General features: G+C 39.0%; 1 protein-coding gene across 3 annotated transcripts; it reads right to left on the bottom strand.

Moving 5' to 3' along the window:
• Window positions 1-1,674: 1,674 nt before the first annotated feature.
• fbxo11b (F-box protein 11b) lies at window positions 1,675-13,081 on the bottom strand. Of its 3 annotated transcripts, XM_024285427.2 has the most exons (22): window positions 12,723-13,080; window positions 11,571-11,734; window positions 11,390-11,471; window positions 11,112-11,256; window positions 10,857-10,986; window positions 9,355-9,438; window positions 9,032-9,164; window positions 8,784-8,890; window positions 8,482-8,593; window positions 7,363-7,469; window positions 7,140-7,277; window positions 6,847-7,064; window positions 6,112-6,292; window positions 5,913-6,035; window positions 5,482-5,567; window positions 5,306-5,382; window positions 5,094-5,237; window positions 4,916-5,026; window positions 4,731-4,838; window positions 4,550-4,658; window positions 3,095-3,193; window positions 1,675-2,932 (listed from the first exon to the last, which is right to left on the bottom strand). In XM_024285427.2, exons 1-22 carry the CDS (start codon window positions 12,808-12,810, stop codon window positions 2,803-2,805), a joined length of 2,676 nt encoding a protein of 891 aa, XP_024141195.1. In that variant the 5' UTR covers window positions 12,811-13,080; the 3' UTR covers window positions 1,675-2,802. The 3 variants fall into 3 exon arrangements, with proteins under 3 accessions (XP_024141195.1, XP_024141192.1, XP_024141194.1); XM_024285424.2 differs by having other exon boundaries at window positions 8,784-9,164; window positions 12,723-13,081; XM_024285426.2 differs by having other exon boundaries at window positions 8,784-9,164; window positions 11,411-11,471; window positions 12,723-13,081.
• Between the last annotated feature and the right edge of the window lie 253 nt (window positions 13,082-13,334).

Here is a 13,334-nt window from a genome sequence, read left to right as displayed (position 1 = left end):
GTTTTCAATGACTGTTCTTATATTTTAGTTTACCTGCTTTTATTGTGAAATTCTACACAAAAAGTCCTAATTTTAAAGATTTCGAATTTTAACATAGGATCAAACAAAGTTAATTGTGCTCCAATTCAGGATGCTGAGGTTATTTTTTACCTTCAAAATTAAGCCCACCTCCTGATTGGGCCTGGCCCCCTGAACAAAATCAGAGACACAAGATTTTTTTTTTTTATTTGTTTAATTTTTGAAATGTTTTAGTAATATTTTCTCTGTGAAGATTGCAGACCAGGATTATGTAACCTTTAGGTATATGACATTACGTGTGGCACTCTGGAAGGACATAAATGTTTACATGGACACGCCCTGTGATTGGTACACTTTCTCTGTTAGCCTAAAAGCTAACCTGGGCCCCACATCACCCCCTTCACAAGAAAAAGTTTGGGGACCCCTGCTCTAGACATCTCTACAGTTTCAAAGTAAGAACAAAATATATTCTTAATTTAGGACTTATTGTTTAAAAACTGAGGTTCTAAAATTGTGATAAATTATCAGCATAAAGCCAAGTTTTCCTATTTAATTGGGACTTTAATGTGTTTTCAAATTAAAAAAAATGTAACTAAAGTTATAAAAACAATGCATACTGTTGTGGAACTCAGATAACTGCGTCAAAGTAAAAGTCTGAAATAAAATATGAAAAATATAATGTCTAACTTACTTGCTTTAAAAATAGATTTTTGGGTCATTTGTTTTTTAATATTTTTTACCTGTTTTAGGAGCCTGGCTAAACTTTAATTTTTGGCTTTTTTCTTTTTAAGAAGGTTGTTTCTATCTCTTCTTTTACTCTGAGGTCACAAAATATTTAATTTGTAGTTCCTAACCTTAATCATAAATATTTTTAAAGAGTTTGATCTGAACTGGATGGAGTTTTTGTTTCCTTGTCCCGTGTAAAAGCTGCTTTGTGCTTTCCCAAACATGCTCACCAAAATAAGAGCCTGCTCAGCTGCTCCAGGTTTCCTGGAACTTCTCCGTCTTGCAGCCCACAGTTGGAACCGGCGTGTCTGGTTGCCACTCTTAACATCATTTCAGCCGTGTTGATCCGTTTCCTCACGTCAACCCTGTTTCACAACATTTAAAGTTTAGTGCTGGAATTCAATGTTTCGTCTTTTTTACACCTCAAATCTGTTTTGTGATTCACTGCTTATGAGTTTTTCTTTTAAAGCTGCCAAATCCAACTCAACTTGGACCTTTAAAGGACACAACTAAGTTGATGAATGAAGCAGTACATCGAAATGAGGTCACAGTTTGAATCCGTTATGAGAGTATGTGAGGAGGACTCACCAGAAAAGGAAATGTTACACTTTGTGAAATCTGGAGCGTGCAGTTTTTTTGTTTATTTGTCTTTTAGTCTGCTGACTTTTGTTTTATGTATTTACTTACATTCATAGAGTCCAGATTTCTCGGTCATTCATTTAACTCTCTGATGTTTATTTTCCTCAGTGGATTCTGTTAAAGGAAAGAATAAAAAAGTAGAAAATGGTCTTTTTGATCTTTGAAGTACAAAGGAACCGTACGTCAAAGTCCATATAAACGGGTTATCCAATTAGATACATTTTCCAGGAAATAAAATAAAAGCACAGATTGTGATAGAAATGATAAAAAGGTAATTCAAAGACAGACACGTTAGAGCTAATAAAGATTTATTTTCTTAGAAATGGCCAGTCTTTTCTGTTTTTTTCTTTTTTCTTTCTAAGAAAGTATACCCCTTTTTGAATTCCAACTAGCATCTACATAATGGTTATTGAATACTTCACAATATATTAAGTCTAGATGTTATGGTACATGCATTCGATTCAGGCTGCATGAGGAGCCACAGTCACCACGATACACAGGAGGGGAACGGGGGCGGGGCTGCAGGGCCACTCTTCAGTTCCAGTTCAGGAGGAGCTCGGACGCCTCCTGTTGAAACCCTCTCCGCAAAAAAACAAAACAAAAAAAAAAAAAAAAAGACTGCATCGGCTTAGAAACACGCACACACAAACACACGCGCAACCTGCACTGTACACCACATTTACATACACCTCTTTATACAAGCATGGAGTCGCTCCACCCGTCATTTCAACGAACACGCCGGAGAGGGTTTAGTGTTTAAACCAGATTCTCTTTCACAGAAAGAATTTCACCACTGGGCTGATCGGAGTTGCTGCGCTTTGTGACGAGGCGGGAGGAGGACGCTAACCAAATAATAATAATAATATTAATTATATCATAAAAATAAAAGACATTCAAATACAGTTTGCTTTTTGCTTGAAAATACAAAACTACGTGAGAAAGCATTGAAATAAAATCCAATGATCGGAACATATATATATATTTATATTTAAAAGTAAAAAAAAAAAAAAAAAGCCCAAGTGCTCCATCAAACACACGTTTTTCTTTTAGTCCACACACAGCAACATCCACCCGTTCATTGCGATGTTGCAACTTCCTGGACAGCCAATCAGGATGGATGCTGCAAGGAAGCAGGAAGTCTGTGCGGCATCACGAGTGCCGACATGCTCAAAACTTCTCCCATCATCTCAGTTCAGTAAGAAATCTCTCGTGGCCGCTCTTGCGCGTCTCCCCGTCCATCGCAGCGAGTCCGACTGGCGATGTGGACAAAATTAAAAGCTGCTTCCCATTGCAGCATCTTAAACTCCGCCCCGTTTGAGAGCGCCGCAGTCGGAGTCTCTCTGGGTCCTTGTGGCTGCGGATGGATGTGTGTGTAGCTGTGTGGTCGTCTGCTCATGTGAGGGGGATCACTTCACGGCTTCAGTTATGCTGCAGTGTGTTGGACTCGATAGGCGGCGCAGAGTCGTACAGAGTGTCCGTGTCGTGTGTGGGCTCTCCGGCGAGCGTGCAAGGGTTGGACAACGTTCCTGCTCCACAGTCACAGAAAAACCTGTAGCGGGGACGCCAGAAATGAAGGAAATTTGTTACATTTAATGCAAAAATACTAAGTATTTTAACTCATGCAGTGTTTCGTTTTAGGGTAAGTCAAGCAAAAATGAAAAGAAATAAAACTTTTCTTTTTAAAAAAGAGAGAAAAGCCCACGGGTCTTACCGATCATGCCGTATAAACTCTACATCGTGTCCTTGGTGACATTTTTTGATGCAGTTGACACAGATGGCGTTCCTATCTGTTGTATTACAGGTGTGACATCTGGAAAACAAACAAGAAAATGTTCTCATGAACATATAAAAACATTAATTTGAAATTTTGTAAATGTATTCCATATTTTTGGAGTATAAATATTAAATATAAATATATTTTTTTGTATAGTTTGGCAGAAGGTGCAACTTATGTGATTTAAAAAAACAATAACAGCATCAACCACAAGAGGGTGCTGTGGATCAGTATTTGTAGAAAAGCTACACAAAGAAAGAAGAATTTAATGGATTTAGTGATTTAAAGAGACCCAAAGAGTTTAGTTTATACCATGCCTATTGGAATTATTGCTCATATGTTGCGCTAATAATACTAAATTCCTCTAATGATTCATGAAGCTAAATATGGTTACCATAGTGATGCCTGTATGTATTCAGCCTTTTATTATTCCGCATTATGGGTTGTCTTTCAAGATAAAATGTCTATTATTGTTACCGTATTTTGTTAAATAAATTGATCTCAAAAATGCGACTAATATATGATTTTTCTTCCTTTAGTATGCATTTTTTTGGCTGCTGCACCTTATACTCCATAAAATATGTAAATGAAAATGAACTCATTTAGTTTATCATTACTTCCTTTGGAGTTTGCAGACTTGCTGGAGGGATTTCAATAAGATAAGAAAAAAATCGATCGATTATTCGATCAGTTGGTGAAATGATGACCCAGATTTAACTTTTAAAAAAAGTTTAAGGTGCAGAAAATGACAATCAACTCAAACCACCAAGCAGATATAATGCATTTGATTTTTGATTATTAATGAGACAGGAATGTTGAGAAAACAATGAAGAAGATTCTTTTTCTTTCCTAAATGATTTAAAATAAACTTTTGTTCAGTATTTGTTTATTTTAACTTAAAAAAATGTTTTTTCTTTCCCCATATTTACTGCAAAGTCCAAGTCCACTTTTCAGAGCATCTGAACATTTTACTTTTCCCTTTGTAGAATTACAGATTTTATAATAAATCCTGTTTTGTAGCGACAAACATTTTACTTTTTTCTCACATTACTTCTGTAAACTCAATTCTTAAAGAGCGATTTTAGTTTGAAGAGGTGAAAAACAGAAACAGAAGCTGCAGCTTAAAATCTGACCTATAAAAAGCACAGAGCTTTAGTTGTGGCTAAAGCGCGATCTACAACAACTAGATTCATCAGACTTCTGCACACGCCGGTTTTAGTTTAATTAATATCAGGAAATGATACAAGCGGACGGTCATCTGGCTCTGTGATTACAAACAGGAGGCTGATGATTTTGGAAATGGCACTTTGCTTCCACGATAGATCAAATACAGAAAACGATTGAAATCCTTTCTTTTTGTGGCCTGATGGGACATTCTGCGGTCAAACCCACCTGTAGAAGTCGTGCATGGGGTAACTGGTGTAGCTGGAGATCTTGTACAGACACTGTCCTCTGCTCACCGCCTTCTCAATAGCATCCTGATTGTTCAGAATCTTGTTATCTAAAGCAGAAAGAATGAAGCTCTGAATCCAGCATGGTCGTAACGGCCACGTCAGTCCGAGCAGCGACTAACCTTTCATAGTGACGTTGACTCCTGAGGCCAGAAAAAGCCCTCCGAAGCGATTGTTGAAGATCTGGTTTCCCTCCAGTGTTGCGGTGGCGTGGTTAGTGATCTCAATCCCTGGTTAGGGGTATAAAGAAGACTCATGAGGTAAAAAGATTAGGAAATGATTGTGTTGAAAGGTCTGTGAAACAGACCTGCAGCGAAACCATCAAAAATGCGATTCTTGCGGAGGATGGGATGACTGTTGGTGCTGATGAGGACGCCGGCCTGAGCGTTCCTGAAGATGTCATTTTCTTCCAGAAGACCTAAGATTTACAAAGTCATGAGCCTCAAAAATCACATTTACACAGAACTATTCGGATAGACATCTACCTCGGCCTCCGTTAAAAATGCAGATTCCCCCGTCTCTGCCGTCGTGAATCTTATTTCTCCTCAAAGTGGGGTTGCTGTCCGTCTTGATCCACACCCCCGCCATGGCGTTGTCAAAGATTTCATTGTCCTCGATGAAGCCCAAACCTGGAGGGAGCAGGGTTAAGTAAAGACACACGAGCGCAGATGTTGCAGTAGAAGATGTGAACACAAACCGGAGTTGTAGACCAGAATCCCTCCATTCTGCCCCCCCCAGATTTTGTTGCGTCTGATCTTCGGATTGCTTCCCGTCCTGTGAAGATCCAACATTTTCAGCAAAACAAGACTAATCGGTGCGTGCGGCATTTTTAATCTGATTGAAGTTGAGCGGATAGAAAAGTTTCATAGTTACCTTATTTGTACACCAGAGTACATGTGATTGTAGATGTCATTGTCTTCCAAAACGCCGTGGCCGTTGTCATAGAAATAAACCCCAACCTGAAGACGTTTGGATGCAGAAAAACTATCATCAGATCCTGTTCTAATGTACATGTATGAGAAGTGCAGCTTTAGTTTTTTAAATGAGCAGATTTTATCACGATGGCCAACAGTTCAGAAAATATTGTGTAAATTAAGTTTTCATAAATAAACAATAGGATCTTTATTCTACAGATTTTTGCACACATTAGAATACATTTAAAATCATTTCAAAGTTCCATTTAAATGTTTAGAATGAGTTTCATTAAAATTGACAGCTAAAGTTGGCAGTAAATACTTAAATCATGACTCTGTCACTCATTTCTTAAGAAACATGAACCATTCACTGCAGCTCAGCTCTCGTACCTGTTTGCCGCTGTGGATGCGGTTCTTGCGGAGGACAGGAGTGCTGCCTGTGGTCACCCAGACTCCAGCCAGAGTGTTGCTGTACACCTCATTCTCCTCGATGACTCCCTGACCTTTCTCGTGCTGAAATAACAATAATAAAACAGTTCAAGCAGATGCAGTTGGATCAAAATGAATATTTTTTTTGTTGTGCATTTACCACATAGATGCCCCCGTGCTGTCCGTCGTGGATCTTGTTGTGCCGAACGATGGGGCAGCTGTTGGTTCGGATCTGGATTCCGGCCAGGGCGTTGCCGTAGATGTCATTGCTTTCTATCAAACCTCGCCCGTCTCCAAATATGTACACGCCGCCTTGATTACCGTTGTAAATAGCATTGGCCCTAAATTTAAGGGGAAAAAAAAGTCAACCACATTGAGAAAAATATTTAACGCTTGCAGGTAATTTATAAACGGAATGTGTCCAAAGTGTGGCGTGTGTTTAAAAATGACAGACTTCATGTACAGTGCAGTGAAAAGGTAAAGTAAAAACTAATTATAACAGGGAAGTTGCTCTCCAAATCAATGCTAATATAAATCAAATTCAAGAGAGGAATCACATCGACATGTACGATTCTGGAAGGTTTTAGCAAAGCTCTTTCCAAGGTTTTAGGAACTCCAATAAGAGCTATTGTTCTTGTTCTTCCTTGCAGCGTTTAACCTTTGATTATGATGAGAAAATCATGGGAAAATAGAGGTTGCACCGTAATTATGGACAAAGATGAAATAAAGATAGCCATAAATGCAAAAGTATGACCTGTAATGCTTTAAAAACGTAGTTTTCAGTAACTTCCCACACAGGAAGGAGAATTTAAAGTTTATAAAAAGATAAACTAATGTAGATTAAATGATAAAAGGAGAGGCGAGAGGAAAAAAAAAAAAGTAGGTGACTTCTTACCGTATCGTGGGGTCACTGTTGGATGTGATCCACACGCCTGCAAAGTTGTTGGCATAAATTTTGTTCTCTATAAACTGGCCCCGCCCCTTCTCGTGGACGTAGATCCCCCCCGTTTGGCCGTGGTGGATCTCGCACCGCACCACCGTGGGGTTGGCGTACGCCTTCACCTCAAAGCCTGCTATGCGATTCCGATGAATATTACAGTTCTCAAAGTAACCCTGGAAAAAGAAGGAAAAACGACTATTTACTTTGTTGATGTTATATAAAATAAAAGCACTCCAAAGTGAACTTACCATGCCGTGATCAAACGTGAACACTCCAACATCTCGGCCGTGGTGAATGTGGTTTCGTCTAATGATAGGGTTTCCGTGGTTTTTCACCCAAATTCCTGCTAGTGCATTGTTGCTAATTTCATTGTCTTCATAAATGCCCTAAAACAAACAAAACAGAAACATTAGAACATTAGAAACATTTTTAGATTTAAAGTAAAACAGTGATGGAGGAGGTCATCTTTACCTGTGCGTGGTCTGTAATGTACAGTCCTACATTCTCACAGTCACTGATGTTACAGTGTTTAATGGTCGGACAGGCTCCCTGTCCACTCACACACACCGCTGAACCCACTGGACAGAAACACAAGAGCTACACTTCAGTAAAAAATACATAAAAGTCTTCAGAAAACCACATTTTAGCTTATAAATCCTCTTCAAAGCACACCTTAACATGATTTTAAAAATACATTTTATGCAAACTACACATATGTAACAAGTTAGGTTGTTAAATCACAAAGCAACACAGCATTAATACACAAAACATGCACACAGTTGGAATCATTTTTCAAGGATTCTCAAATATCCAATCCAGCAAAAGAACACGGAATTCATCAGGGACATCACATTACAAGAAGATTTAAGAAATATATAAGCCAGCTTTTGGAAATGTGAAATCATAAACAAAGAAAACTGTTTTTCTAGTAAAACCTTCAACACTTAAAGAGTCATTCGAGTCGGCTTCTCACCGACTACAACCCAGAAGGAGCCACAAAGTCTTAAATCACTGATTTGCACTAATATTTGATTGTTGCTGTTATGATAACTATTAATTAAATATTGATTTTGTCATTAATAAAACAAAAATTAAGAGAAATTTGCATTTTTTTCAAAGTATTAAACAGTTGATAATTTTTGACATAATTCACATGAAATCCTTTCAAAGTAAAAGACATCCTTTACCACGTCTCAGTGCAGAAAATGTGATAATGTGTAGTGTGACGTCAGCAGTTAAAAAAAAAAAAAAAAAAAAAAGTGTATTCTACCTTTTGTGGTGCATCTCAGCCAGAAATTTATAAATCCAATTGAATTAGAAGTTAGGTGACTTTTACAGTACTTAAAACCCTTGAATTTGTACAAAAACATCATTCTGGTTGTACTTACTTACTACCACTTGATTTTAAAAAAAATCTGTCAAAACGTTTCATTCCGACTTTGTAAAAGACTCATAGATTACTTTCTTTTTGTGTACTTTACAAATTACTTTTTACTTTACTATGTTCGAAAGCAAAAACATTTTTTTAAAAGGTTGCAGAGCCATGATCTCGTACAAATCTTCTGAAAGTAGGTGTAAAAGAGCGCTTACCTGTACAAGTGGAGCGGATGATGCAGTGGTCGATGTTTGGGCTGCAGTTGACGGTGATCTCCAGACAGTGATGGGCGTTATGGTGCTGCGCTGATTTATCATCAGGATTAAACTATTCAGAGAAGAACAGCTGAGGTCACACGGGGACTGTTATCCACCTGACACATTCAAGTAATGCGTCCAAAGCTGGTAGCAATATAAAAGGTAATAATGTAGTTATGAGCGTAATTAAAAATTAAGAAGATAACCGGCCAACATCCTGGCGAGTAGTGAGATCATCTGAAAAGCAAGCGTATATTTACCTTTATGGTCATGTACCCCACGTATGCATCCTCTGAGCCCTCCATGAAGACGAACGTGGAGTCTCTTGTGTTTTCAATCACCACCTTATCTGCTACTTTACCAGGAGCTACAAGAGAAACGGAATCATGCTCACAAGAACGCTTTAGCGTGGAGACCAACACACAAGTCAGCTCTAGTCTCCTCGTTTCTCCAAATACTGACCATACTACACGAAAGGCCTCAGCAGCTCTCAAAGATACATACTTACCCGCGCCAATCATGGTGATGGGGGACTCTATATAAATCCACTCATCTGTATAGATGCCAGAGTGAACAAAGATGAGCCCATCGAAGTGGGCTTCCTGCACCCCACCCAGAGCATCCTCAATGGTGTCATAATACTGAAGGGGAGAGAGACACAATCAGGCAAAGAATACACATATTTAAAATTAGACTGCAGGAACAAGCAGAGCAGATGCTTAACCTATTTAAAGCAGAGATGTCCTCCTACAAGTTTAAGTAGATATAAGAGGACGGAAGATGCTATGCAGCGTGGATAGAGAAGACAGTCGTCCTTGTGTGCTTACTTACCAGCATATTATCTCTGCCTTTGTATCTGCTCGGGCTACTGTAGAAATGCTCAGCAAAGCCTGGCTTCACATGAGCTCCTTTATACTGCAAGACAGAGAATATCATCAGTTAGATCCACTGAAACAAGCAGCATTTTCATGCAAATTTATTTTTAATTTGTACTTATTTTTAAGCACAATTTTCAGAATCAAAATCCTGGTATTGTCATTTTTACACAAAAAGCTTGTGACAACAAAATATTGGTGCTCACCAGACAATACAATAAACAAAAATGTATGTGTAGAATAAAGAAGAAAATTTAGTGGAAAACAAGAATATATACATGTATTGCACATAGGAACACATAAATAATAATAATAATAATAACATTTTTGCACTTTCATGCCTCTGAGCTGCTAATTTTTGCCCTTTAAAAAAAAGAAAGTTGTTGGGGTTTATGTATTGAGTAGCATTTAGGCTACTCTGGGGAAGAGACTGTTTTTGAGACAATTTTCATGCCTTTTAAAGACTCCTAAAATATTTAATGCAAAATCAAAAAATTATATTATTTTATACAGAGATTGTACATATTTTTTTTTTGTATAAGCAGAAGATATGAATTGTAATCCTTGTTTTACTGAAGGCAGAACAAAATTAATATCGAGTTAAATTTCTCCATCAGTGGAATTTCAACCCCTCAATCCATTTTTCAAACAGCATTAAAATGCAGAAACCGTCGAGAACTGCAGGAAACCAAAATATACACAAATACTAGAGATGCAACAAGGCACTTTCCTTACAATGCAACTCAAGCCTTGATATTTGGGTCACAGTTTAGTTTCAGTTCCATTTTGGATTTGTGATTCACAAAACAACAACAAATGACTAAAAAAATCTGAGAAAAATCTTCTAATTTGCTAATAAGCAAGAAAACCATTTTAGTTAGACTATAAGACAAGTCTAATGACACTATAGTTAGAGGCACATGTGTTTGACACATTCAACGAAAACACACTAAGGATGCAAAAATTCCCTTTTGCAAATAATTTAGTTCAATCGTGTAAAATACAGTTCAGCTTTAAACTGAGAATTGTAGCATCCCTACTAACAACACGAAATTTCTAATATTTGAAACATTCTAGAAGTCCATACATAGACAATTCTTTGGAAAGAATTACATTTGTTAATAGGCCACGCAATACTAATTAAGGGAAGGTGTCACTGTTACATTTCTAAATAGAGAAATATAGATTAATATGATCATGATTTGATTTACAATTTAATATTGTTCAATTAAATTTAATATTAACTGAACCAAATGGGAATTGCAATCAAAACAGTGTTCATAATTACAAAAAATAACAGAAATAGATTTTTCTGCCTCAAAACTACATAACATGCAATTACATCCAGCAGAAAAAAAATGTATATAAATGATTTTAATAGACACACGTCCAATGTAAATATATATATATATTTCTGCATTAATTACATAAATTTAAAAATAACAAAGACAAGCTTACTAGCTGCTGGAAGCTCTCTTTCCACGGGTTTGGGTGTTCATACTCCTCAGGGTTGACCTGGTAGAACTTGCCAGGCTCAGGATGCATCATGGGACGTGTATACTCAAACACATCCATATATAAGCGTTTCCTGCAATGTATAATAACAAAAAAATAAATAAAAATACCAAAAAAAAAAAAAAAAAAAGAAATCTCAGCTGCTGATCTTGAATGAGAGTCAAATGTAAGAACAGAGTGGTCTTCAGCAGTACTGACCAGAGGATGGGGTCGTTTGCTAGCTGGCTGAATCTTTTGCAGACACAAGCTGCCTGGCATAGGTCCTGCTCCAGTAAGTAGGAGAAAATCTTCAAAATAACCTCATCTGGGAGCTTCTGCTGCAGATATTGTTCTGCTGGGGCAGCTAAAATGTAAAAAAATATAAAGATACAACAATCTCATTATTTGAGGGGCTTTCAGTGTTCAAGCAAACAGTAAAATGAAACAAAGGGGGGAAAGAAACACTCCTTATCCAGCTGCAGTGCTTTTACACACACCTGGGAGGTCGTGGCTCTTACCGGACACTCGTGCCCGCTTGGCTCGATGGCAAAAGGCTTCTGTTGACGAGGTGGAGGCTCCCTAAAGGACAAAGTGACATACGCATTAAGCCAATATCATATTAATAAGTCATGTGCTACTCAGAATTGTCTAAAATAAAAAAGCAAAATGCAATCTAACCTCCATAGGGCCCTTGCTGGGACAGGCAGAGGCGGTGGCAGAGGCAGCTGTGGTTCTCTTGGGTAGCAGGGTCTTGCGTCGAAGCTGGTAGGGACTGTTCTGAGCACCTGGACCGGACTCTTCAATAGCCATCTCTGCTGCAGCTGCTGCAGGAGCCTCTTCATCTGGGCAGCAAAAACACAAGGATTGTCTTGAGCTGCACAATGATCGGACTTGTGCATAAACGCTGCACGTTCATGTCATTGCAATCGGAATGCGAAATAAGCATACAAAAATTGGGGATTCCACTATGTCATTATTGCAGTGACAGCACCAATGAGTGACTGAAGCCCAAAATGCGCAGGTTAATCGTTGGTATGCGAGACAAAGGTTGGGGATTGATAATGGCAGATGCGATCCCTGCAGCTAAAACACTCTGCAGGATTATAAGCAGTGCATAATTTGTTTATGTGTGAAGCAAAATCAAATAATGCTGTCAAATCTATTCTGCAGCCGTACAAAAACGTCCCACTGACGTCCGGCTAATGGCTACAAACTGAACTGCGTAGCTGACAAATCCGCGGTGTAAACAAATGGAGCTACGGAGGCTAGCATGTTCGTTTTAGCATTCGCTAAATAAACTCAAAAGACGGCGGGTCTAAGTCTTAAAATCGCTTTGTCTGTCTACGTGCAGTGTCATCTATCACATCTGATTTGTGTGGCCTCTTTCGGCTATAGGAGCTAGTTAGCAACAACCCAAATAGGTGCTAATGTTTTGGTTAACAACCCAAAAATGGCAGTCTGAAGATTTACCCCCACCGTAACCGCTATGACAGCTGGGAATGCGGTAAACGGGGAGACACAAAGCTTCAGATGGAAGACAGTCCCCTACCCTCCAGCTGAGGAATAGGAGCCATGTATGATGGCTGTGCTGCTACATACGCAATACGTTAAGTAAAGACAACCCCCAACCTTATCCTAACCTGGAAAGCTAGCTGGCTCCGATCACTCAAGCCAAACAAAGCGCGGCCTGGCCTGAGCCACAGAGCAACAAGCCTCGGGTTTTCCTACTAATCCCTGCCGTCATTAGCAATAGTGAAAGGGCTACAGTAAAACCGACGCCCTCCGCCATTGTTTTAACCGATTACATTAGCTTAACGTAGCCTAGCTTACCTCTTTCTGCGTTGTTCCGTTCGGGTTGTACCGGGCGCGGCCTCGACACTCGCCTTGGTCTTCTGTTGGTAGCCCTGACGGAGTTCATCTGGGGAGTTGGTCGTCGAAAAATAGACCGCTGTCCTCGACCGCCCGCCGCTAAATTTAGCCGTCAACCACAAGTGCCACCCCGACAGCCCTTTTCACGCGAAACCCAAAACAGTTTTGCTGAGAAAAAACAGGCTTTGGGGGTTAAGTTACGTCTTTTTTCTCTTCTCTACGTGGTGTCACAGCTTCCCCCGTTCCACCGCTCGGTGCAAGCTCTGTCTCTGTCTACAGCAGGAGGAGCCATTAACCCACACGGGAAACAATCGCGAGAAAAAAAGAACAGAATGTTGGCTCCACCAATGACGTGGAGCGTTTTAAAAGTTCCCTTCCGATTAGCCAATCAGACTCTTCGTATCGTGCAACTTAACAAACCTATATGTTTGGGGTTCGGAATCGGTCAATCGGCGCCCCGATCAATTTACAGAATGTGCTGATCAAAGGGCGCAATGGTAATCGATTTACGTACAAGTTCAAGCTTTTCTAAAATTAAAATAAAAATCTAATATAGTTGGCTGAAGTGTTGCC

The sequence above is a fragment of the Oryzias melastigma genome, linkage group LG19 (genome assembly GCF_002922805.2).
Source record: "Oryzias melastigma strain HK-1 linkage group LG19, ASM292280v2, whole genome shotgun sequence".
NCBI classification, from domain to species: domain Eukaryota; kingdom Metazoa; phylum Chordata; class Actinopteri; order Beloniformes; family Adrianichthyidae; genus Oryzias; species Oryzias melastigma.
The sequence above is the reverse complement of the archived record's forward strand: the minus strand, read 5'-3'. Positions and strand labels throughout refer to the sequence as shown.